General features: G+C 38.0%; 1 protein-coding gene across 8 annotated transcripts; it reads left to right on the forward strand.

The window, feature by feature from the left end:
- The first annotated feature begins 17711 nt into the window (after positions 1–17711).
- On the forward strand, positions 17712–23915 carry LOC113310342. Of its 8 annotated transcripts, none has more exons than XR_003341103.1 (4): positions 17820–19636; positions 20705–20822; positions 21611–21758; positions 23495–23915. XR_003341103.1 is itself a non-coding variant. In XM_026558985.1 (3 exons), the coding sequence occupies exon 2, from the start codon at positions 18812–18814 to the stop codon at positions 19547–19549; it is 738 nt and encodes a 245-aa protein (XP_026414770.1). In that variant the 5' UTR covers positions 17712–17799; positions 18175–18811; the 3' UTR covers positions 19550–19636; positions 23495–23915. The 8 variants fall into 8 exon arrangements, 3 of the variants coding, with proteins under 3 accessions (XP_026414770.1, XP_026414772.1, XP_026414771.1); XR_003341104.1 differs by having other exon boundaries at positions 20728–20822; XR_003341105.1 differs by lacking the exon at positions 20705–20822 and adding an exon at positions 22494–22537 and having other exon boundaries at positions 17821–19636; positions 21611–21668.
- The last annotated feature ends 1932 nt before the right edge of the window (positions 23916–25847 follow it).

The raw sequence follows: 25847 nt of genomic DNA on the forward strand, positions 1-25847 counted from the left end.
GAAAATTTTGGTTTTGGTGGGAGACATTTTGAAAATTTGGTTTAAAATGGGAGTAAAGATAAAAAATTTGGTTTTAAAATTGGGAGCAAAGTAAAAAATATTTTTTTTTTTTTTTTTTTTTTTTTTAAGAAAATAAAATTAAGAAAATAAAATTTGGTTTTTGAAATGGGAGCAAGCCCACTGTGCAAGCCTCTAATGAAATGGAAGGAAGGCTGCGGCCTACGAAAATCCAAGTTTTAATTTTGAAAGTTTAATTTGGCCCAGTTGGTTAAGGCCCGACGTTTGTTTTAAAACTTTGGTTTCGAGGTCCACTTACAAGTCCACAATCAGTTATAAGCTCAGCTGGGTTTAAACCCAGAGTCCAAAATACAAGTCCAATGGAAGAATTTAAACAAGCCCACACAAAACAAATACAAGCCCACAAATTAAACAAACAAGCCCAAAAATAAATTATTACAAACCCAAAATAGGAAAATAAAAAGCCCAAAAAAAAATTGGGTTAATTATTACAAGCCCACAATTAAAGAAATTTGGAAGCCCACAGGCTGGGTTCTCTCAATGAATGGGTTTAGGCTTACCTTTTTAGCACAGCCCAGCTGCTCTGATATTGTTGCAAAAACCCAGTTGGGTTTTGGTTCTTTTCCTTGGTGGCGTCCCAGCAGAGGAAAAACAGGTTCAGAACAGCAGGTCCAACAGCAAATGAAGTGAAGCAGATGCAGATGCAAATGTTATGAAATGAAATACAAAAATAGCTAAGAAAAACACAGATAAAACACAGCACCAATCCCCGGCAGCGGCGCCAAAAACTTGGTGGTCCCCGGCAGCGGCGCCAAAAACTTGGCAGTCCCCGGCAGCGGCGCCAAAAACTTGGCAGTCCCCGGCAGCGGCGCCAAAAACTTGGCAGGCCCCGGCAGCGGCGCCAAAAACTTGTTAGTCCCCGGCAGCGGCGCCAAAAACTTGTTAAGCCCGGAGAAGGGGTATATATAATGAAGCGCAATGAAAAACGGGGGCCTACAGTAATACCGCAAGTGCACGGTCGTCAGTTGTAGCTCGTGCAAGTACGGGTCGATCCACAGAGATCGAGTGTGTTTTGGAAGTGTTTTAGCTAATTGGGTTCCTAGATTTGCTTTGGGTTTAGAAGCCTTTTGGCTTAAATTTGGCTTTGGGTACTAATGGGTTTGTTCACAATAAAATGAACTGAGCTTGGGCTCAGTTGGTCTTTGAAGTGCAAATGGGCTTTGGCCTTAAACTTAGGCTTTTGATTAAGCCTGAATTGGATTGGGCCTTAATGAATTTGGGCTTTGGTCTTAAACAACTGGGCTTTGGTTAAGCCCACAGTTGACTGAATTGGGCTTCAGTTTGAGTTGAGCTTTGGGCTTGAGTGCACAGCAATGAACTGAATTGGGCTCAGCTGGCTTTGATCTTTGCTTGGCTGCAGGAACTGTAAGACTGCACAGCAGCTGCACAAGTGAGCAGCAACAGTTTGCAAGGCAGGGGAAGAAGTGGCAGCAGCACAAGTGACAGAGAAGGCAATGCACAGCAGGAGAAAAGCAATGCAGCAGCAACAGGGTTGCAGCAGCAGAGAAGAAGCAACAACAGCAGAGGCAGCAGTGTAGCAGAAACAGACAAGGCAGTGCAAGCAAAAACAACACAGGGCAAAAACAAGGAACAAAGCAAATGAAAACTAAACAGCAACAAAACAATGAACAAAAGCAAAACAAAACAAGATGAACCAAGGCCTAAGCCAAGGGCAGGGGTGATAAAGAAACTGAAATGAAGCAAGGCTAGACTAAGGCATTCAGGAGGTATACTAAAAGAATGGGAAGAAAACTAGCTTGCTAAGAGCACTAGTTTCTCCCAATGCTCAATCAACAGTGCAACCTAAGCATACAACAAGAATGGTAAGATAATCAGCTTGCTATGAGCACTGATTTCTTCCATTGCACAATTACATCAATGCTTCACAGATATCTAGCCTAGCATTAACAGGAAATGTGACAGTAAATTAAACACAACAGTGAACATGTAACAAACATCAACAGGAAAGAATAGCATTAACAGGACACAAGTATTAACAATGATCATTTAACTAACAGCAAGTTTAACAGCAAGTTTAGCAAGTTTAACATAACAGTGAACATAAACATCAACAATGAACACAAACATCTAACAGTAATAACAAACATTAACAGGATACATTTAACAAGATATGAAAATCTAACATGAACATGAAACTGAACTGTGAACTGAAATTAACATTTAACAGAAATTAACAGTTAACAGGACATGAAAGTCCTGGATGTTGGCTACTCCAAGCATAAAGTTTCTCACACTACACCCATTCTCTATTTATAGCTCACAAACACAATTTCCCTAAATACCTAAATTAGGGTTCTTCCCCAAAAATCAGTTGAATTAGGTTTACCTAATTTATTTGAAATTGATCCTTGAAATCGTCGACCCATGCTTTGTAATTGCTCCCTGACCTCTTCTCATGCGCCAATTGCAACTCTAGGTTACCTAATTCATCAATTTTTTCACGCCTAGGGTTTCAGGCAGAGAAGCGTGAAAAAATGAGGAAATAGGGAACTAGAGGGCTAGGGGGGAGATGGGTTTTGGTTGTTGGGTGATAGGGTGATGATGGTGGAGGTGTGGTGGTGGCAGTGAGTTGGTGGCAGAGGTGGAGAAGATGGTGGTGTACGGTGGTTCTCTGCTGTGGAGATGATGGAGGAGAGGTCGACTGAGTTTGGGGTAGGGGATGTGTTTGGTTAGCTGGTATAGGTTCGGTTGCTAGGGTGTGAGGCGGGCGTATCGAGTTTGATGTTCTGCGACGCTGAGTCACTGGATGCGAAGCTGGTAGGTGAATCGGACGGTGATGCGGAGGCAAGCGAGGAGCGACCGTCGGATCAGGAGATACAACGAAACGAACGGTACTTGATGGAGTTAGGTGTTGTAGTGTAAGGCGGAGATATCAAACGTTGATGAACAGCAAGAGAGCGACCGTTGGATTCAACTACCATCTAATCTGAAGGCTTGAAATTTCAGCGCTGTGGTGCTTGGCAGAGACTTCAGATTTTGATGCTCTATGAAGGAGCGACCGTCGGATGCTCCTGAGAACTGATCTGATGGCTGAGAAAGGAGGCGCTTTTGTGTGTAGAAAATGAGGTTGTGCGCACCATTCTTGCGTAATTTCTCCCGGCTTTTCACTACTTTTCTGCTCTTTTCGCTCCGCGACTCATCCGAACTTTATTTATTACCTAAAAATGCAAAATTAATTAATAAAAATATTTATTCTTGAAAACAATGAAAATACAGAATATGGGATAAAATGTAGAATTAATGCATAAAAGATGAGTTAAAATGCCAACAAAAAGGGATAAATATATACAATATTTGGCACTCATCAAATACCCCCAAACCTGAATTTTACTTGTCCTCAAGTAAAACAAAACTAAGGAAATCCTAACTATACCACTGTCGCTGGTCTCTCGAATGCATTTAGCGTATGCACTAAGCCTTTTAAACCACTAAGTGTCCCTAGTGGACGAGTTGAAGTCTCGTGAAGGTTTACCAGAGGTGTGCCTACAAAACCTAAGGACAAAATATAAGCTCAGATTCCATCAAATGTGACATGTGCAAAACAGTTAAGCTCACAGCAAAATGGAGATGTCAATCTAGCTATCGAAGGCACAATCCTAGCACTGATAACAAAAAAAAAGACATGTGATAAGAGTGTAAAGTGTATCTACACATGTGTAAAGAAAGATCTGAAGTTATGACTACTAATCACCAAGAGATAGTTTCTCAGGCTAAGAACTGAGGTCGAAATCTAGCTAGCTGTCCGGACTTTACGAGAATTGTGAATGAGTTGGAGGTATTTCACAATCACTCGCGTTGTACATCAATGGCATACACCCTCCTTGCTTATTACAATAAAACACAAAAGATGACTATTTACATGACTCTTATTTACATTGACTACTCTCTTTTATTTTTGGAACAAGAGAGGATGGAATTGAAAAATACTTGATATATATATATATATTTTTTTTTTTTTTTTTTTTTGAACAAAGAAACACTTTTGATACATATACAAAAGGAAACAAAAGATTACATGACACTTTGCAAGAGGTAGCCCTTTTTGATGCACCCAGTTAAATTCGATGGTTGTCTTTCTTAATGTAACCTCCACCTTCTATCCCAACCAACCAAAGAACAAGCTAGTCAAGTTTCGTTCAGTATTCTAAAGTGATTGGCAATCGTAACTTCCTATCAAACACCTTGAAGATCGAGGCCATACATGTATTGGTAGATCGTGCGCGTGCAAATTTCTTATCACTATGTGAATTGTGCTAGAATCAGGGTGCCTAAATATCTAGACTAAGACTCCTAATAAAAATACATATTTGCACAAGAGTCAACATTTCAAGGTAAATGAGCTCCATTTTTTATGATTTTTAATTTTTTTGAATTTTGATTTTTTAAATTTTTTTGGAATTTTTCACTTTTTTCAAAAAGAAGAAGGAGTTCGTTTTCAATTATGTCCAATTATCATGGTATCTACTCTATACCCCCAAACCTAAACTAAACATTGTCCTCAATGTTTCAAAATATGGAAAGAATTAAAATGCAACATATGGAAAGGGACATGCTGAGTAGAGTAAAAGGAGAGAGAATACCCGATTTCGGCGAAAGCAGAATTAAAACTCCGTTATTCAAGGCAAAAATCCAACATATTTCAACCGAGATCATATTGGATTAGCAAAATATATACAAAAGGAACAAAAGGGTTTTTAAAATTTTATCTACTGGATTATATACAAAAAATTCACCATACACTAACAATCTAAAGAGTTGAGGATCAACCCAAAAGACGAAGTGTAGACATTTCAACAGCTTCACACAATAATAACAGGAAAGAAACGCAAGTGAAACTGTGAAACAAAATGAGCTACCCCCAAACCTGGATTTTACAGAAGATATAATTTTGAAAACAAAATCGCGCAGTTTCGGGGGTTCATCATGTACAAGGTCTAGCTCAAAGTGAACTGTGCTAGGGACGGGCAAACATGCTAATTCCAACTGTGGTTCCTCAAATGTATTATACTTAGAAGCAAAATAGTCCAAGAGGACTTGGGAAGCACACAGTTCCAAACCTAGATTAGGCATTCTCAGAAAAATTGGTTTTACAATATTGGTACAAACCAAATCTAGGTTGGGTGGAAGGCCATCAGATTGTGACTCATGTAGGAGAATAGGCACGTCATTATCAATCAAATCAAAATCTCCTAAATCATCTACACATGTCACATCATGCTCACAATCATCAATCAAATTAGCAAGTTCACAATCAGAATCATCAACATCATCAACAGATTTGTCCTCATGCATCGGAAATTCAATGGAAACATCATATGGAATACTAGAAGAGATATCATTCATTAAGGTCTGGGCAGAGAAGCCTAATGTATTTGAACCCAAAGGTTCCATAACATCATCAGTATAGACATGTTCTTCTAATATAACATCATAATTATTATCATCCTCAACAAAACAAGAGTGTCCTTCCCTAAAAACTATAGTGTTTCTATTCCACTCATTTACCTCTAGATTAGGTTCATGTTCAATATGACTATCATGAGTAGGGTTAAAAACACTATTTTGATAATTAATTTCATTAGGGATAAAAATGCTGCTATGATCATTCAATGTATGCATTTCTAAACTAGCAGTGTTTTGTTTGAGGAGATTGATGTTTTCCATTATAGATTGCATACAAGGGCTCATGTGAAATTGTTCGTCCTCCCCTTGTGGTGATTGATACATGGGTGCATGGTCGTTAGGGTCTATAAATGGTTGATCGCAACCTTGAAAAGGTTGATTATGGTCCCAATAACCACCATCATAATAATCTGTAGGTTCTACAAACCTTGGAATTTCTCCAGTCCGCCTAAATTCATGGAAAATATAGCAATTCGCAATAGTGTGGTCTAAGCCATCACATGCGGGACATGCATAGATTTCAGGTTGCCTAAGAAAATTAGATGTGACAGATTCCTCATGTGATTGCATTTCTAAAGCTGCGATTCGAGCTTCTAATTGATCGATCAGAGATGATTGTGAAAGAAACCTACAAACAGATCCCCGGCAGCGGCGCAAAAAACTTGGTGGGTTTTGAAAGAAACCTACAAACTGACCTGCAAGTGCACAGGGTCAGTTGTAGCTAGTGATGGGAAGAAAGGGTTTGTCCACAGGGACTTGGAGGGGGCTATTGAAGTTTTCTAAGCTAAAATGGAGCTGAATGGAGGCAGTAAACAGTAGCATGCAAGGGCCTTTGAATCCACTACTTGATCCTAAGCTAAGGCAGTGCCTAATCAAATCATTGTTCTTGTTTCATTTCAGGGAAGATCATAATGGATGATTTTCTTGGCTAATCTTTACTCACTTGCCCCTAGCATCAGCTGTCTTCTTACAGCACAGCTGATCACAGGCTTGTTGTTCAAGAAGCTATCTATCACCCTAAGACAGTTAAACACAGTCCTTCAAATGGACTGAATTCTTAGCTACCATCATTCTTTCACCCCTAGAATCAGTTGTCTTCTTACAGCACAACTGATCACAGATGCATTCACTCAAGTAGATATTATCAGTCCTATTAAATTTAAGCACTACAAGAACAGTTAACATGATCATGGATTATCCTAGCATACAATTCAAGAGCTTCATCTAAGCCTTAGCATATGAAGTTAGAACATATTGAAACTAATTAACAACTGGAATTGAAGTTGAACTAAAACATTGAACTGAAATTAAAATTGGAATTAAACTGAAATTAACAGGACATTAAAATTAAACCTACTCAGACCCAAATTGGGGGTTAACTTGGCTAACCCAAGAACACCCCTACACATACAACACCCCCTCTATTTATACCCAAAAATATGAATTAGGGTTCCATATGTTCTTCCCCAAAAAATCCCCAAAACAGTAAAATTAGGGTTACACAATTTTTTACCTAATTTCTCTGATAACTGCTCCCTCACTTCGACCCATGCTTGTACTTCGCCTCCTGCTCCTCTCCGTGCTTCTCATGCCCTAAACCTAGTTGTTCCAACAAACCCTAATCTAGGTCAGTGAGATACAGTTGGGGGTTAGGTGGAACAATTAGGTTCTAGGGAGATGGGGTGATGTTGTACAGAGTGGTATGGTGGTGGTTTGGTGGCTGTTGCAGGAGGGTTGGTGACGACAGGGAAGAAGGTGGTGGTGATGGTGGTGCGGCAGGGTATGGTGGTTGCAGACGGGGTGAGCTCGATTAGGTTCTGGCTAGGGGTTGTTTGGTTTGTGGGATATAGACTTAGGTGTTTGAGTGTTGAGCGGGATCATCGAACCTTGATGTTCGGTGATGAAAGGCGTAGGATGATAACTTCTGAAACGGATCTAACGGAGAAATTGAGACAGATCGTGAGCGACCGTTGGATGCAAAAATACAACGAAACTGACGGCTCAAGATGGAGTTAGGTGCTGTAGTGTAAGGCGGAGATATCAAACTTCGATGCACATCAAGGGAGCGACCGTCGGATGCTTCTGAGAACTGATCTGATGGCTGAGAACGGAGGCGCTTTTGTGTGTAGAAAATGAGGTTGTGCGCACCATTCTTCGCGGCTTCCTTGCGTAATTTCTCCCGGCTTTTCACTACTTTTCTGCTCTTTTCGCTCCGCGACTCATTCGAACTTTATTTATTACCTAAAAATGCAAAATTAATTAATAAAAATATTTATTCTTGAAAACAATGAAAATACAGAATATGGGATAAAATGTAGAATTAATGCACAAAAGATGAGTTAAAATGCCAACAAAAAGGGATAAATATATACAATATTTGGCACTCATCAAATACCCCCAAACCTGAATTTTACTTGTCCTCAAGTAAAACAAAACTAAGGAAATCCTAACTATACCACTGTCGCTGGTCTCTCGAATGCATTTAGCGTATGCACTAAGCCTTTTAAACCACCAAGTGTCCCTAGTGGACGAGTGAAGTCTCGTGAAGGTTTGCTTAGAACGTACCTACAAAGTTCTAGGTCAAAATATAAGCTCATATTCCATCAAATGTGACATGTGCAAAACAGTTTAAGCTCACAGCAAAATGGAGATGTCAATCTAGCTATCGAAGGCACAATCCTAGCACTGATAACAAATAAGGACATGTGATAAGAGTGTAAAGTGTATCTACACATGTGTAAAGAAAGATCTGAAGTTATGACTACTAATCACCAAGAGATAGTTTCTCAGGCTAAGAACTGAGGTCGAAATCTAGCTAGCTGTCCGGACTTTACGAGAATTGTGAATGAGTTGGAGGTATTTCACAATTACTCGCGTTGTACATCAATGGCATACACCCTCCTTGCTTATTACAAAAAACAACAAAATAACTCTTTACATGACTCTTATTTACATTGACTACTCTCTTTTATTTTTGGAACAAGAGATGATGGAATACTTGATTTTTTTGGTATTTTTCTGATTTTTTTTTTTTCTGAATATATACATCGTTTTTTTTTTTTTTGGATAAGGAAACACTTTTGATACATGACAAAAAGAAACAAAAGATTACATGACACTTTGCAAGAGGTAGCCCTTTTTGATGCACCCAGTTAAATTCGATGGTTGTCTTTCTTAATGTAACCTCCACCTTCTATCCCAACCAACCAAAGAACAAGCTAGTCAAGTTTCGTTCAGTATTCTAAAGTGATTGGCAATCGTAACTTCCTATCAAACACCTTGAAGATCGAGGCCATACATGTATTGGTAGATCGTGCGCGTGCAAATTTCTTATCACTATGTGAATTGTGCTAGAATCAGGGTGCCTAAATATCTAGACTAAGACTCCTAATAAAAATACATATTTGCACAAGAGTCAACATTTCAAGGTAAATGAGCTCCATTTTTTATGATTTTTCGTTTTTTAATTTTTTTTTTTTTGAATTTTGATTTTTTTAATTTTTTTGGAATTTTTCAATTTTTTCAAAAAGAAGAAGGAGTTTGTTTTCAATTATAGCATATTATCATGGTATCTACTCTATACCCCCAAACCTAAACTAAACATTGTCCTCAATGTTTCAAAATATGGAAAGAATTAAAATGCAACATATGGAAAGGGACATGCTGAGTAGAGTAAAAGGAGAGAGAATACCCGATTTCGGCGAAAGCAGAATTAAAACTCCGTTATTCAAGGCAAACATCCAACATATTTCAGCCGAGATCATATTGGATTAGTAAAATATATACAAAAGGAACAAAAGGGTTTTTAAAATTTTATCTACTGGATTATATACAAAAAATTCACCATACACTAACAATCTAAAGAGTTGAGGATCAACCCAAAAGACGAAGTGTAGACATTTCAACAGCTTCACACAATAATAACAGGAAAGAAACGCAAGTGAAACTGTGAAACAAAATGAGCTACCCCCAAACCTGGATTTTACAGAAGATATAGTTTTGAAAAAAAAATCGCGCAGTTTCGGGGGTTCATCATGCAAAATGTCTAGCTCAAAATGAACTGTGCTAGGGACGGGCAAACATGCAATTTCCAACTGTGGCTCTTTAAAAGTGTTATATTTTGAAGCAAAATAGTCCAAGAGGACTTGGGAAGCACACAGTTCCAAACCTAGGTTAGGCATTTTCAGAAAAATTGGTTTTACAATGTTGGTACAAACCAAATCTAGGTTGGGTGGAAGGCCAACAGATTGTGACTCATGTAGGAGAGTAGGCATATCATTATCAATCAAATCAAAATCTCCTAAATCATCTACACATGTCACATCATGCTCACAATCATCAATCACATTGGCAAGTTCACACTCAGAATCATCAACATCATCAACAAATTTATTCTCATGCATCGGCAAATCAGGAGAAATATCACAATGTGACCTAGGTAGAGAATCAGACACATCAAATATATTTTCATGCATATTGGTGTCTACAGAAGATTCAACTATTCCTATGTCATGCTCATCTTCACAGAATAATTGTACGGATCCCATGTCAATATCAAAATCATACGAATTACAATGAGTATTAGAAAGAACAACATTCATGAAGGTCGAGGGCGAGAAGCCATATGTTTTTGAACCAACAGGTTCCACAATATTTTCATGTTCTTCTAACATATCATCATAATCATCATAATCATCATCATGGTAGCACGCATATTGGTCCTCATTAACAGTGGTGGTGTCATTAGTCGATTCATGTTCCTCTAAATTAGGTTCATATTCAACATTATTTACATGAATGGGACTAGACACTTCATTAGGGACAACATACATTTCCTCATGAATTTCCTCCTTTTGTCGGTGAAGCAAAATCTGATCTAAATGTGCATGAATTCGTGCTGTAGATCTATCATAGTCTTGCTTACAGAGTCTTAAAGCTTCTGTGGTGGAGTCTAAATTCATGGGAGTACAAAATTCTTCATGTTCAAATTGTGGTGAATGGTACATGTGTGCATGGTCATTAGGGTCTATAAAATATTGATCGCAACCCTCAAAGGATTGATTATGGTCCCAATGACTACCATTCTCACAATTCATGGGCATTTCATACATTGGATTTTCTCTTGATGGCTTAAAATTATGCAAAATATGACAATGTTCAACAGGGTGGTCTAAACTACCACATGCGGGACATGCATAGATTTCAGGTTGCCTAAGAAAATTAGATGTGACAGATTCCTCATGTGATTGTATTTCTAAAGCTGTGATTCGAGCTTCTATTTGATCCATAAGTGATGATTGTGTGAGTGAGGCACTAGCAAAATGTTCATTTTCACGTTGCGATGAATGATGCATGTATGAATAGTCAGTAGGGTTCATGTATTGCGGCTCGGGACTTTGAAAATGTCCATAATAATTCCTATGACTATTGACATCATGGTCCGTGGAAGGTTCATAACGTGGCACATTCCCATAAGCAAGTTCTCTAAGAGTTTTATTTCCATCTCCAGGAGCAGACCAAAATCCAGACATGATTGGCTCAAGAGCTAAGTAACTATGTTACAAAGCCCAAAATTTGGTTTTTAAAGGGTTTGGATTTTTGGGAAAAATTTGGTTTTGGTGGGAGACATTTGAAAATTTGGTTTAAAATGGGAGTAAAAATAAAAAATTTGGTTTAAGATGGGAGCAAGTAAAAATTTGGTTTTAAAATTGGGAGCAAAGTAAAAAATTTTGGTTTTAAAATTGGGAGCAAAAGAAATTTTTTTTGTTTTTTTGTTTTTTTGTTTTTTTGTTTTTTTTTTTTTGAAGAAAGAAAATAAAATTTGGTTTTTGAATGGGAGCAAGCCCACTGTGCAAGCCTCTAATGAAATGGAAGGAAGCGGCCTACGAAAATCCAAGTTTTAATTTTGAAAGTTTAATTTGGCCCAGTTGGTTAAGGCCCGACGTTTGTTTTAAAACTTTGGTTTCGAGGTCCACTTTTCAAGTCCCGGCAGCGGCGCCAAAAACTTGGCAGTCCCCGGCAGCGGCGCCAAAAACTTGGCAGTCCCCGGCAGCGGCGCCAAAAACTTGGTAGGCCTCGAAAGGTGTGTATAAAATTAAGCGTAATAAAACGGGGGCCTACAGTAATACCGCAAGTGCACGGTCGTCGGTTGTAGCTCGTGCAAGTACGGGTCGATCCACAGAGATCGGGTGTGTTTTGGAGTGTTTAGCTAATTGGGTTCCTAAATTGCTATTGGGCTATGAAGCCTTTTGGCTTAAATTGGGCTTTGAGTACTAATGGGTTTGTTCACAATAAAATGAACTGAGCTTGGGCTCAGTTGGTCTTTGAAGTGCAAATGGGCTTTGGCCTTAAACTTAGGCTTTTGTTTAAGCCTGAATTGGATTGGGCCTTAATGAATTTGGGCTTTGGTCTTAAACAACTGGGCTTTGGTTAAGCCCACAGTTGACTGAATTGGGCTTCAGTTTGAGTGGCCTTTGCTTGGCTGCAGGAGTAGCAAGTCTGCACAGCAGCTGCAGGAGAAGAAGTGGCAGCAGCTTGGCAGCAGGCTTGGCAGCAACAACAGCAACAGCAGCTTGGCAGCAGCCTTGGCAGAGGAAGAGAGCAATGCAGCAGCAGTGGAGCTGCAGCAGACAAGGCAAAGAAGAAAATGCACAGCAGGAGAAAAGCAATGCAGCAGCAGCACAAGTGCTGCACAGCAGCTGCAGGGCACAAGCAACAGCAACAGCAGCTGCAACAGAATGTACAAGATGACTGCACAAGCAATAGAATGCAGCAAGAATAACAAGGCAGAGGCAGTGGAATAAGAGAAATGCAACAGAGTTGCAGCAAGCCAAAAGAAGTAGCAGCAATAGAAGTAGATCAACAAATAAACATGGAAGTAAAACAGTGACAGAAACAAAGAACAAAGCAACTACAAGCATAAAACAGTGCAGGATGAACCAAGGCCTAAGCCAAGGGCAGGGGTGATAAAGAAACTGAAATGAAGCAAGGCTAGACTAAGGCATTCAGGAGGTATACTAAAAGAATGGGAAGAGAACTAGCTTGCTATGAGCACTAGTTTCTCCCAAAGCTCAATCAACACTGCAACCTAAGCATACACAAGGAATGGCAAGAAAATCAGCTTGCTATGAGCACTGATTTCTTCCATTGCACAATTAGTTCAAAGCATCACAGATACCTAGCCTAGCATTCCATCAATTGTGACAGCAAATTAAACACAACATTACACAAACATTACATGGCAGTGAGCAACAACACATGTTAACAGGACAAATGTAACAGGAATGAATTGGAAATCAAACATGAAATTAAACAAGCACATAACATTAACAGAACATAACATAAGCACATTTAACAGTGACAAAGCAAGAAATTAAAACATACACATTTAACTGAAATTGAACTGAAACATGAACTGAGCTGAAACTGAAAATTAACAGGACATGAAAGTCCTGGATGTTGGCTACTCCAAACATAAAGTTTCTCACACTACACCCATTCTCTATTTATAGCTCACAAACACAATTTCCCTAAATACCTAAATTAGGGTTCTTCCCCAAAAATCAGTTGAATTAGGTTTACCTAATTTATTTGAAATTGATCCTTGAAATCGTCGACCCATGCTTTGTAATTGCTCCCTGACCTCTTCTCATGCGCCAATTGCAACTCTAGGTTACCTAATTCATCAATTTTTTCACGCCTAGGGTTTCAGGCAGAGAAGCGTGAAAAAATGAGGAAATAGGGAACTAGAGGGCTAGGGGGGAGATGGGTTTTGGTTGTTGGGTGATAGGGTGATGATGGTGGAGGTGTGGTGGTGGCAGTGAGTTGGTGGCAGAGGTGGAGAAGATGGTGGTGTACGGTGGTTCTCTGCTGTGGAGATGATGGAGGAGAGGTCGACTGAGTTTGGGGTAGGGGGTGTGTTTGGTTAGCTGGTATAGGTTCGGTTGCTAGGGTGTGAGGCGGGCGTATCGAGTTTGATGTTCTGCGACGCTGAGTCACTGGATGCGAAGCTGGTAGGTAGATCGGACGGTGATGTGAAGTGAAGCTTGTAGCGACCGTCAGATTTTTTGATACAACGAAGTTAACGGCTTTAGATGGGGCTAGGTGTTGTAGTGTAAGGCGGAGATATCAAACGTTGATGAACAGCAAGAGAGCGACCGTTGGATTCAACTACCATCTAATCTGAAGGCTTGAAATTTCAGCGCTGTGGTGCTTGGCAGAGACTTCAGATTTTGATGCTCTATGAAGGAGCGACCGTCGGATGCTCCTGAGAACTGATCTGATGGCTGAGAAATGAGGCGCTTTTGTGTGTAGAAAATGAGGTTGTGCGCACCATTCTTTGCGGCTTCCTTGCGTAATTTCTCCCGGCTTTTCACTACTTTTCTGCTCTTTTCGCTCCGCGACTCATCCGAACTTTATTTATTACCTAAAAATGCAAAATTAATTAATAAAAATATTTATTCTTGAAAACAATGAAAATACAGAATATGGGATAAAATGTAGAATTAATGCATAAAAGATGAGTTAAAATGCCAACAAAAAGGGATAAATATATACAATATTTGGCACTCATCAAATAGCATCTTAACTGTCACAGTGGATTGCGATCGAAGACACGGGCTTGGGCCAGAGTGGAATTCCTCCTAGGAAACCTCGTATCCATTCAGCTTCCTCTCCCGCTTTCTCCAAGGTTATAAACTCAGACTCCATGGTGGATCGAGCTATGCATGTCTGTTTGGAAGACTTCCATGACACAGACGCACCTCCAAGTGTGAAGATGTACCCACTAGTGGATTTGCACTCATCTGAGTATGATATCCAGTTAGCATCACAATAACCTTCTAGCACAGCAGGATACTTCCCAAAACTCAAGCAATAGTTTGAAGTTCCTCTCAGGTACCGTAGAACTCTGTAGAGAGCATTCCAATGATCCTGCCCAGTGTTGCAAGTGTAACTTCTTAATCTACTTACAGTGTAGGAAATATCAGGTCTAGTACAGTTCATTAAATACATAAGACTGCCAATAACACGAGAATACTCAAGTTGATAAATTCCCTCACCCTTGTTCTTTTTCAATTTACAATTGGGATCATAAGGAGTAGTTGCAGGTTTAGCATTTTCATGATTAAATCTCTTAAGCACAGTTTCAACATAATGAGATTGACTAAGACTATATCCATCAGACGTCTTTCTGATTTTCATCCCTAAGATTACATCAGCAGGGCCTAAGTCTTTCATGTGAAAGTTTTCGTTAAGCATGCTTTTAGTGGTATTAATACTATGAAGGTTACTGCCTAATATGAGCATATCATCAACATATAGGCACACAATAACATGAGAATCATCCACAGACCTAATGTAAACACATTTATCAGATTCATTAACCTTGAAGCCATTAGATATCCTTACATGATTAAATTTTTCATGCCACTGTTTAGGTGCTTGTTTTAAACCATACATAGATTTGTTCAATTTACATACTTTATCTTCAAAACCTTTTACAACAAAACCTTCAGGTTGGTCCATATAAATTTCTTCATTCAATTCACCATATAAAAATGCAGTTTTAACATCCATTTGATGTATATGCAAATCATAAATAGAAGCAATAGCAATCAACATCCGGATAGAAATGATTCTTGTGACCGGTGAATAGGTATCAAAGAAATATAATCCTTCCCGTTGTCTATACCCCTTAGCTACCAGCCTAGCTTTGTGTTTTTCTATAGTTCCATCTGTTCTAAGTTTCCTTTTGAAGACCCACTTGCAACCTATGGTTTTACTACCAGGAGGTAAGTCTACAAGCTCCCAAGTTTCATTTTGTTGAATGGAATCCCACTCATTATTCGAAGCTTCTTCCCAGAAGGGAGCTTCCTTATAGGTTTGGGGTTCAGACTCTACTGTAAGAGTCACAAAATCTGGACCGAAACTTTTCTCGGTTCTAACCCTCTTACTTCTTTTAGGTTCGGTTTCAGCATCTAGAGACGGGGGTTGACTAGTCGAAGGAACATCTGTGAGATCATCGCGGACCCTTTTGCGAGGTCCAAACCCTAAAGGGAAAATGTGTTTGAAAAACACTGCATCTCTAGATTCCATTATGGTGTTCTCACCAATGACCATGAACCTATAAGCACTAGTGTGCTCAGGATAGCCTAGGAAAACACAATCCACAACTTTAGGTCTTATTTTGGTTTTCTTGGAACGAGGAATGGCCACCTTGGCCAAACACCCCCATACTTTAAAGTATGCATAGGAAGGTTGTCTTCCTCTCCATAACTCATATGGAGTTTTGTCAGATTTCTTAAATGGAACTCGGTTCAAGATATATCAAGCAGAGAGAATTGTTTCCCCCACAGGTTCGAAGGTAGCCCTGAACTAGCTAACATAGCGTTTACCATATCTATGAGTGTTCGGTTTTTCCTTTCAGTTACTCCATTTGACTCAGGTGAAAAAGGTGCAGTAGTTTCATGAATGATGCCATTAAGTTTGCGAAATTCTCCTATAGGTATCACATACTCACCGCCTCGGTCTGACCTAAGAGTTTTAATAGTTACACCTCTTTGGTTTTCTACTCCAAGTTTATATAATTTGAAAACGTCTAAGGCTTCATCTTTACTTCTAAGAAGATAAACCTGACAGTATCGTGAGTAATCATCTATAGTTGGTGTTGATTTCAAATCTCCCAAATCCGAGTGGATTAGTTCTAGGGGAGTTGTACTACGTTCAACCTTTTTGTTAAAGGGTTTTCTTGCATATTTAGATTCAACACAAATTTCACATTTATGACCTCTGTCAATGTTTATTTTAGGAATGCATCCTAAATTAGCAAGTCTTTCAATGGATTTGAAATTAACATGTCCTAATATATCATGCCAAACATGTGAGGAGTCACAAACATAAGCAGAAGAAGATGCATTATCATTCAAGTTCAAAGAAAGTACACTAAGCTTAATCATGTTTTCAGTGACATATCCTTTTCCTACGAATTCACCACCCTTAGAGATTACAACTTTGTTAGACTCAGTTACAAATTTAAAACCTTTCCCAAGTAAGATGGTTTATGAGATAAGATTCTTGCATATGTCCGGGACGTGATACACGTCATTCAATGCGAGAGTTTTTCCCGAAGTGAGCTTCAATTCAACCTTGCCTTTTCCTACCACTTTAGAGGTAGGAGAGTTTCCCATAAACAATTTCTCATCGTCTCCTACTTTGTTATAGGAGGAGAAAGAATTTCTTAACTTACAGACATGCCTGGTGGCTCCAGAATCTAGCCACCAGTCTCTCACATTGGTCACATTAGAGACAAGGTTGACTTCAGACGCCATGCCACTAAAATATCCAGAATCATCTACCACGTTTGCCTTATTTTTCTGTTTAGGATCATTTTTGGTCTTTTTAGGTGCCATACAGTCTTTGACCATATGACCGGGTTTACCACGGTTATAGCAGTCGCCTTTGATGGTGTTTTTGGAGACACCACCTTTTGGCTTAAGATGGTTACCTTTGGAGTTCCGACGTTTGTTACGTTTACCATTTTTGCTGGATTCTCCGTGCCTTTTCTTTGACGCAGCATTAACGTCCAGGACATGAGCTTTGTTGGACATGTCTTTGCTCAGCATCATGTTCTTGTCCTTGCAGCACAGAAGTTCCTCAACCTGGATCTTTTTCCCCAGCTCCACCATGGTGATTTCGCGATTCTTGTGTCGCAGCCTCCTCTTGTACTCGTTACATGAGGGTGGTAGCTTTTCAATCACTGCAGATACTTGTAGACATTCATCAATATGTATGCCTTAGCATCCTTGTTATTTTTCTCTAACTTTTTCTGGGGTTGTTTAATTTTGATTTTGGTCTTTTGTGATTAATAACTAGGTGTTTGGCAAGAAAGAATGGTACTTGAAGATATGTATTTCATCAACTGATTCTGTTCTATCTACTTCCTGCTCTTAAACCCAAGTCTAAGAAACCTCCAAACCGTATTGATTGTGCTCCTCTAAGGTCTGTTTCCATGCTTTCTTTCTAATTCCTTTTTCCAATTTGGATTCTGTTTGTTTAATTATTATTTTTTTGGTGTATTAAAATTGATGGTTATTCTATTTTACCTGTTAAACAAATTACATGTGAGGAGTTGGCGTACATTTTTTTTTGATAACCGTAGCAACCTATATTCGAAGGGGGAATTGGAAATTTATAAGGTATGGGTATTAGGTGGAATCCTATTATTGGGGTTTTAAAAAGGAGGGGAATTTGGGGGCTTATGGGATCATGAGATAACAATGGATAGAGCCCCTTATCCTGGTATTTTATGTAATACCTATTCTATTCATAATATGATTAGTACTAATTATATTGATTAAGCTAACTAATCAGTAGTATCAAACCTCAGAAGCAACTGAGATTCAGGGAAAGATATGTGGGCTCTGAGGATCGAGCATATAATGAATCAACTCAGTTTTATTAAAAAATTTGGAGTCGATCAATCACTGGTTTTTGCTTTGTTGATCTTAAAATTAATAATTAGTATCTTTTCTTTGATCTCCTTTAATGAATCGTGATCTCTAACAAATTATTTTTACCTGTTTTTTAGTAAAATTCTTTACTTTAAAAAAATAAACTTCTTCAATAATTTTGATTATGTGTAATTAAATCTTTGTTTCCTCCGTGTGTTTACAGGCAGTGTTGTCATTCATGGCCTTTGCTACTGGTTTAGTTGTGTATTATGCGTTTGCGGCCGTTGTTTAAAAGCTTTTGGAAGCTATTGTGCATCACATTAATGTTCAAAATATGCTGAAGAAGATAGATCGGTTCTGGATCTGGTTGACTCGTTCTCAAAGTGGAAAAGGCCGCGTCTTCTTTTTCTTCTCGTTGCGATGAAAGGAAACGTTTCTGTTACCAAAAATTTAGGAAATTCTCTTCCAAAATCCCATATTCTTCGTAATATGATTCCAAAAACCCTGAATCTCATTCTTTATAAAAATCCTGAGTCTGTCAATTACCCTAACACTTCAGAAAACCCTAATAACTGGAGCCCTAATTTTCTGAAAATGGCCAACAACACTGGAAAGACAGTGGTGGACTTGGCGGAAAAATTTAGAAATGCAGTGATTGAACTTGGTGATGTTGATGAAGCTGTGATTCATAACATTGAAGGTGGAGAAAGGAAAGAAGGTGATGATTGGGAAGCTATGCTGGTTGGAAAAATTATGATTGAAGGAACAATGGGTCTCAAATCAGTATAAACTATATCAAGTTCACCTGGCCATTTATTCCAGAAGATGAAGTTAGGGTGTTTGAACTGGATACCAATATTATGGAATTCAATTTTAAGAGCTGGATTACTCTCAACAAAGTCTGGGAAGAAAGACCATGGAGCATCAATGGTTATCTGGTAATCCTATATGATTATAACAGACAAATGGTTTATCAAGATTTAGACTGGGAACATCAATCTTTCTGGATTCAATTGAAGAAACTGTTACCAGAACATATGAATCCTCCTGCTGTGAAGAAGATTGGGGAAATAATGGGTGAAGTCATTGCTATCCAACCAGAAGATGCAATTCCCTCAGCTAGTTATCCTGTAAAAGTTTGTGTTCAGATTAACTTAAGCAATCCTCTAAGAAGGGGAGTTATGGCTCTCACCAACTCTGGCTGCACAAGATGGATTAAGTTCTTCTATGAGAAGCAAACTCATAAGATCTGCACTGATTGTTATCTCCTGCAACATGTTCAAGGGGTATGTAAGGCTGCTGCTGAGTTCTTGGATAAGGCTCATAAGAAACCACATTTCTTTGAGGCTGCTGGTACTGGGGGGAAAAGGATTACTCAAGAGGGAAGGACTAATTCTGTGATTCCAAAAGCAGTTCAGAAGGAAACTTCAAAGAAAAATAGCTTTGTCCATCCTCAAGATGGGTTAAGAGTTATCTCAAGAACTGCATTTGAGGATCAAGAAGGTGACAATTCTGGAGAAGGTAGACTTGGAAAAAGACCTAGAAGTGCTTCAGTTCAGCTTATTCAAGACACAAGCAGCTCTTGTTCTTCTTCTTAGCAGTCTGAACATCCCTGTGATGCACAAACAACAGCCAAGAGCATAACTGAGGACAACCTTCCAAAAAGCACTAAGGGGGAGCTCAAGGTATTTTATTCACATAAATTTTTTGAGTATTACTTTCACTTTTCTCTAAATCACCTGTTCATATCCTTAGAAAAGCATCATTGCTTTACTTTCCAATATCTGTTTGATACTTGCTTTATTTCTCAGTTAGTGTTCCTACCCAAGAGTGTTTGCATCATGAAAATTTTATCTTGGAATGTCTGTGGGTTTGGTAATAAAGATTCTAGGAATCACCTACAAATGCTCATTAGATCCCAGAGCCCTGACATTATTTTCTTATCTGAAACTAAGAACCAACAAAAAAGAATGAGCTTTCTGCTAAAAATATTTAAGTTAACTAATGTTGTTTATCTTAATCATGTTGGTCTTTCAAGAGGTTTATGTTTGCTTTTGAAAAATTGAATTGATATCCAAATCATAGATTCTCAACTAAACATGATAAATTTCTTAGTAAAACTTGATAGCCAGAACAACAGTTCTTTATTGACTTGCATTTATGGGGCTTTAAATGAAATGGATAAAACTATGCAGTGGGATCATCTTAGGCAGATTAGACAATACAATAGTAATCCTTGGATTGTTATAGGGGATATCAATTTCATCCTTAGCAGTAGTGAGAAGGAAGGGGGTAATCCACCAGCTCAAAATGGCATTGATGTTAATAATGACTTGTTGTTTAATCATGGTATTCATAGCATGCCATTTATAGGCAATCCATTCACTTGGACAAATAGGAGAAATTGAGATGAACTAATATTAGAAAGACTTGATGGAGCTCTGATTTCTTATGAATGGAATGATCTTTATCCTAATGTTGTCTTATATTACCTCACTGTCCTAGGAAGTGACCATTGCCCCATAATGTTAGTTACTAGCAAAATGGATTGTAGCACAAAAAAACCCTTTAGAGTTAATAACGCCTGGTTTAGAGACCCTTCTAGTTCTGATCTTATTAAATCTGAATGGAAATCTACTGTTTCTGGATATGCTGCTTATAAATTGGTTAACTGCTTGTATTCTACAAAGCATTATCTTCGAAACTGGAATTATCTCCACTTTGGAAACATAAACTCACATATTGCTAATCAGGAAGCTCATGTCTACCTGACTAGAAACAATAACACTCAAAATGTTACTGCGGTTGAGGAGCTGACCAGAAAACTTAAACAATGGTATGATATTGAGGAAGACTATTGGAGGCAAAGAGGTAAGGATGATGCTATGCTTTTAGATGATAGGAATACTGCCTATTTTCACCAGAAGGCGAACTTTAGGAGACAAAAACACAAATTGAGTCTTTATGAAATAATCTAGGAAATTGGTTAGATGATAGGAAATACATTGAAGAAGAATTGCTTGGACACTTCAGTAGTATGAGTAAAACTTCCCATCCTCCTAATTCTGACTCTTTTCTTAGTAACATAAATGCTTGCATCTCCGCCAAGGACAATGATATGTTAACTGTTATGCCATCCAATGATGAAATCAAAAAAATTGTCTTTGAAACGAAGCCTCGTACCACTCCAGGACCAGATGGCTTCCCACCTGGTTTTTACCAACTTATGTGGGAATTAGTTGGTCCTGAAGTTATTGAAATGGTTAAATCTTTCTTTCACTCACACCATCTTCTAAAACAGTTGAATCACAATTTTACAACTTTGATTCCTAGAATAACTGTCCTAAAGGTGTTGTAGATATTAGACCCATAAGTCTTTGTAATGTCACTTACAAAATTATATCTAAACTACTTGCATCTAGATTAAAGTTTGTGTTAAATAAAATCATATCACTAGCTCAAACTGTTTTCATTTCAGGTAGACTCATTCATGATATTATTGTGATTGCACATGAATTAATCTATTCCATGAAAAATGCAAAGGCTAAAGATGGTTGTGTGGCTATAAAATTAGACATGTCAAAAGCTTTTGATAGAATTAGATGGTCCTTTCTTCTTGATAGTCTTAACAAACTTGGTTTCTCACATGATTGGTGCAGCATGATTAGTGAACGTATTTCCACAGTTTCCACTTTCATTTACTGAATGGTGCTCCAGGTGAAGTTTACTATCCACAAAGAGGATTAAGACAAGGAGATCCATTGTCTACATATCTTTTTATTCTTTGTATGGAGGCCCTATCTAGAGGTTTGATTCAAGCTGAAAATGATAACCTAATTCATGGTTTTAAAGCTAATAAATTTTGTCCTTCTGTTTCTCATTTGTTCTTTGCTGATGACTACCTAATTTTCATCAAAGCTAAGACTAGAGATGCAAGGAACTTGGCTTCTTTAATTGACCAATTCAGTAAGTTCTCTGGCCAGGCAGTTAATTTTGAAAAATCTGCTATTGCTTTTAGTTCCAAGGTTCCCACTAGTGTCAAAAATGAAATCTCTAATATTCTTAGGATTAAGAGAATGTCTCTCAATGAAAATACCTAGGAGTCCCACTTCTTTTACAAAAAAGAAAAATATATTCTTTTGGACGCTTGCTAGACAACACCAAAAATAGGTTAGCACATTGGAAACCTATATATCTAGATCCTCCAGGAAGAACTATAATGAATCAAGCTGTCCTAGGAAACCTTGCCAGTCACCACTTAGCTGTTTTCCCCATGCCAAGTGAACTGACTAATAAACTAGATAGCTTACAGATGAGGTTTTGGTGGGGAAAAAAGGAAAATGAAAAAGGCTATTATCCTAAAGGTTGGAGGGACATTGCTTTGCCTAAGGATCTAGGAGGACTTAATATTAGGAGAAATGAAATCCTAAACTTGGCTCTTTTAACAAAACTTGCCTGGAGGCTAATTGAAAACCCTGATGATAAATGGGCCTGCATCCTTAGAGGTAAATATTTTGCTAATTCTAATCCTCTAACTGGCAGTGTATACAAACAGGGATCTTGGATATGGAATGGCATCTGCACAGGTTTGGCTTTTATTAAAAAAATTATGTGTGGGAGATTGGAGATGGGAAATCTGTGCATATTTGGAAAGACAATTGGATTCCAAATATGCATAGTCCACCTCCTTCTACTTTATATTCTGCAAATATGGTGTATGTTAGCCAACTAATAGATCAGGATTTAAAACAGTGGAACATGAATACTCTTTCTACTCTATTTGACAGGGACACTGTGGAGAAGATTAAGAAAAATAGAATTCCTTTTAATGGGAAGGATAAACTGAGATGGGAACCTAGCAATAATGGCCAGTTTACCGTTAAGTCAGCTTATAGAGTCATCCTCCAGGAACAGCTTACTACAAAACCTAGCAATAATAACATGTCCATAAACTGGAAATAATTTTGGAGACATAAATTACCTCCTAGAGTCCAGCATTTCATGTAGAAGTTCTTGCATAATTGCCTACCTACTAGGTCTGACTGGCTAGGTTCACAGTACACCAAGACACTTTATGCCCTTTGTGTGACCAAAATGTGGAATGCATTCAACATCTTTTTCTTGATTGCAGAATAGCTAGAACTGTTTGGAACAAGTTGAACTCTGCTTTGTTGAATCAAATTATGAATGTTGACTTATATGATTGGATTTCTGGTTTCTTCAAGGTGGGAAACAATGGTATTAATCTTGATTACTCTTTATATGAAACATCATCTTTGTGTCTATGGCACATACGGAAAGACAGATGCGCAAAATTTTTTGATAACATAAATTTTAATGCTGAGGCTATTGCTAATTCAGCCATCTTACAGATTAATGCCTGGAAAAGAACACTCATTGTTCAAGGCCAGCGTGCTCAGTCAGTTAGATTAAACACCATTGGGATCCTCCCGCAAATGACATGTTCAAAATAAATTTTGATGCATCTTACATTGATGATAACAGTTTAGCTGGATGGGCACTAATTTGTAGAAATGCTGCAGGTGGATGCAATGGATTGTGAGGAGGTGCATCTTCTGCAATAGACCCGGAGCAAGCTGAAGCAAGGCACTTCTAGAGGCAGTCTTGTGGGCAAAACAGAAGGGGCTCACAAGGATACAACTAGAGGGTAACTGCTTGAACGTGATTGAAGCTCTTAAAGGGAAACAAACATCAGTGAAGTGGACTACACACAATCTGATACAAGATGCTTTAGATATTTTAAGTACTTTTAATTTTTGGTCTTCCAATTATGTGCATAGAGATGCCAATCATTTAACAGACTCACTAGCTAAATTTGCAAGAACTCAAGTAATTTTCTTTCATTGGTTAAACTCTGGTCCTGAATGGGTTTCTTCCTTAACCCAGCAGGACAAAACATTCATTTAGTTTCCTTTATCTAAATAAATAACATCTTTCCTATTAGAAAAAAACCTAACTAATCAGTATTAGTGAATGGATTAAACTAATCAAATGATGAATCTTTTGGAAATCAAAACTTGATTTTCCTTGACTTTGATTTTGGTTTTGAAGAAGGAAAAATGGTGATTTTGGTGAATTTTTTTTGAAAAGATTTGAAGAAAAATGATGAAACCCTTCGTCACAAAACTCGGGATAACCTTATAATCAACTCCCAACATTAATTTTATCGATTCAAATCCTTTAAAAATCTAAGAAAAATCTGAAAATTTTACTTGTTACGGTTGGGACATTTTGTCTATCCAGCCGTAAATAAGAGATTACGGTTGGGATATGATGAATTCCCAGCCATGAGAAAGAAAAACGGATGGGAAGTTCAGAACTTCTAGCCGTTAATCTACCCAGAATTTCCGAGTCTGTTTTACGACTGGAATAACATATATTTCCCGCCCGTAAATGAATATGTAAGCTGAGAAATTTTGATTTTGCAACATGAGTACATACTACGATTGAAAATAAGTAATACTTTCATTAATTAGACCACAATAAAACCCATTACATATTTAATAGATCCCATTACAAAGTTGGTTTTAATAACATCCCTTTCGATGTATCAAGAAGTCTTTGATAATGGCGAATTGAGCTTCCAAGTTGAAATTATAACCTTTCCATTTTCTCGACTCCTTCTTAGCTTGAGCTACGACGTCTCCATCAATCTCACCTCTAAGTCGAAGTTGCTTGCAATACGACGTAAAGCCATATATTCTTCCACTTTTTTTTTGCGTATGTTTGAAAATCGAAGATACAAGTCAACCCCATCGTGGTTGTTAGTGTTACCTGTTTCACTACAAAAATTATCAAAAATCTTACTCCAATACGATTGACTTGGTAAACCACCTTTCCTTCGTTCTTCTCCCCTCTTTGGATAGCATAGTAAAAAAAATTTGCAAAGAGATAAGTCTTTTTCCAAAGTAAAGTTGGGTTTATCCTTTGAGTACATTGCATTGAGTTTGTAGGAGTTTAGGTGGAGATTATTGATGTAGAAGGTATGATTTTGATTTGGAATGGGTGGTTATATGGAGGTGGAGTTATTTCAAGTTTAAATAAGTGGTTGAACAATTAGAACCTTTTATAGATCAGTCTTCAAACGGATCTATTTATTAAAATTCAAAAAACTAGCCGGTATGATATGGTACAAAAGGAAATTATAGGTATTTACGGCTAGGAAAACAAAAGGTATACCCAACCGTAATTCTGTATAATCATGCAGGATTTGTGGTGTGTCAGTTTTACGGCTAGGTATTTATGGCCTTAAATAATAGTTGTTAATTTCTGTCAGAATTATGGCCGGGATATGTATCCGTAACAATGAGCCATTTTCTTTTTGTGTTGTCAGAGTGATATACGGCTAGGTAATTCCTACTGTAAAACTGATTACGGATGGTGTTCCTAACCGTTCTTATCTACGGTCAGGAACTTGAAAGGTCGACCAAGCCGTAAACCAGAGTTGCAAATTTATGTCAAAATTACGGTTGGAGTTCTAACCGCAAATACGATACACGGCCCGGATATGTAGCCGTAACCAAGACTCATTTTATTTTTGAGTCTCCAGAGCAATATACGGCTAGGTATTTCCTAACCGTAACGTTTTCCTAAACGTTTTCCGGTTAACGGACGAGAATTTTTAACCGAAATACTGTGCAAGTTTATTTGACAAGAATTATATGCATTTTCGGCTAGGTTATGTGAAGCATCGATCTGGACGAAAGTGCACAAAAAAATAATTTTTCCTTAGTTTTCTTAGATTAGACAAATGGAAAGAGTAACATTCATTCATACATGCAAAGTTATAAAAATTCATCCATCCAAATCCATAACCAAACAACGAAAATAGTAAATAGACGAAGTCTTAAATAATAAAAGATCCATGAAGTAAAA

Source organism: Papaver somniferum, chromosome 9, assembly GCF_003573695.1.
Source record: "Papaver somniferum cultivar HN1 chromosome 9, ASM357369v1, whole genome shotgun sequence".
Taxonomy (NCBI): Eukaryota; Viridiplantae; Streptophyta; class Magnoliopsida; order Ranunculales; family Papaveraceae; genus Papaver; species Papaver somniferum.

What these genes read in the sequence shown, in the direction of transcription:
- LOC113310342 (XM_026558985.1), top strand. Translation starts at nt 18,812, where the DNA reads ATGGAATTCAATTTTAAGAGCTGGATTACTCTCAACAAAGTCTGGGAA.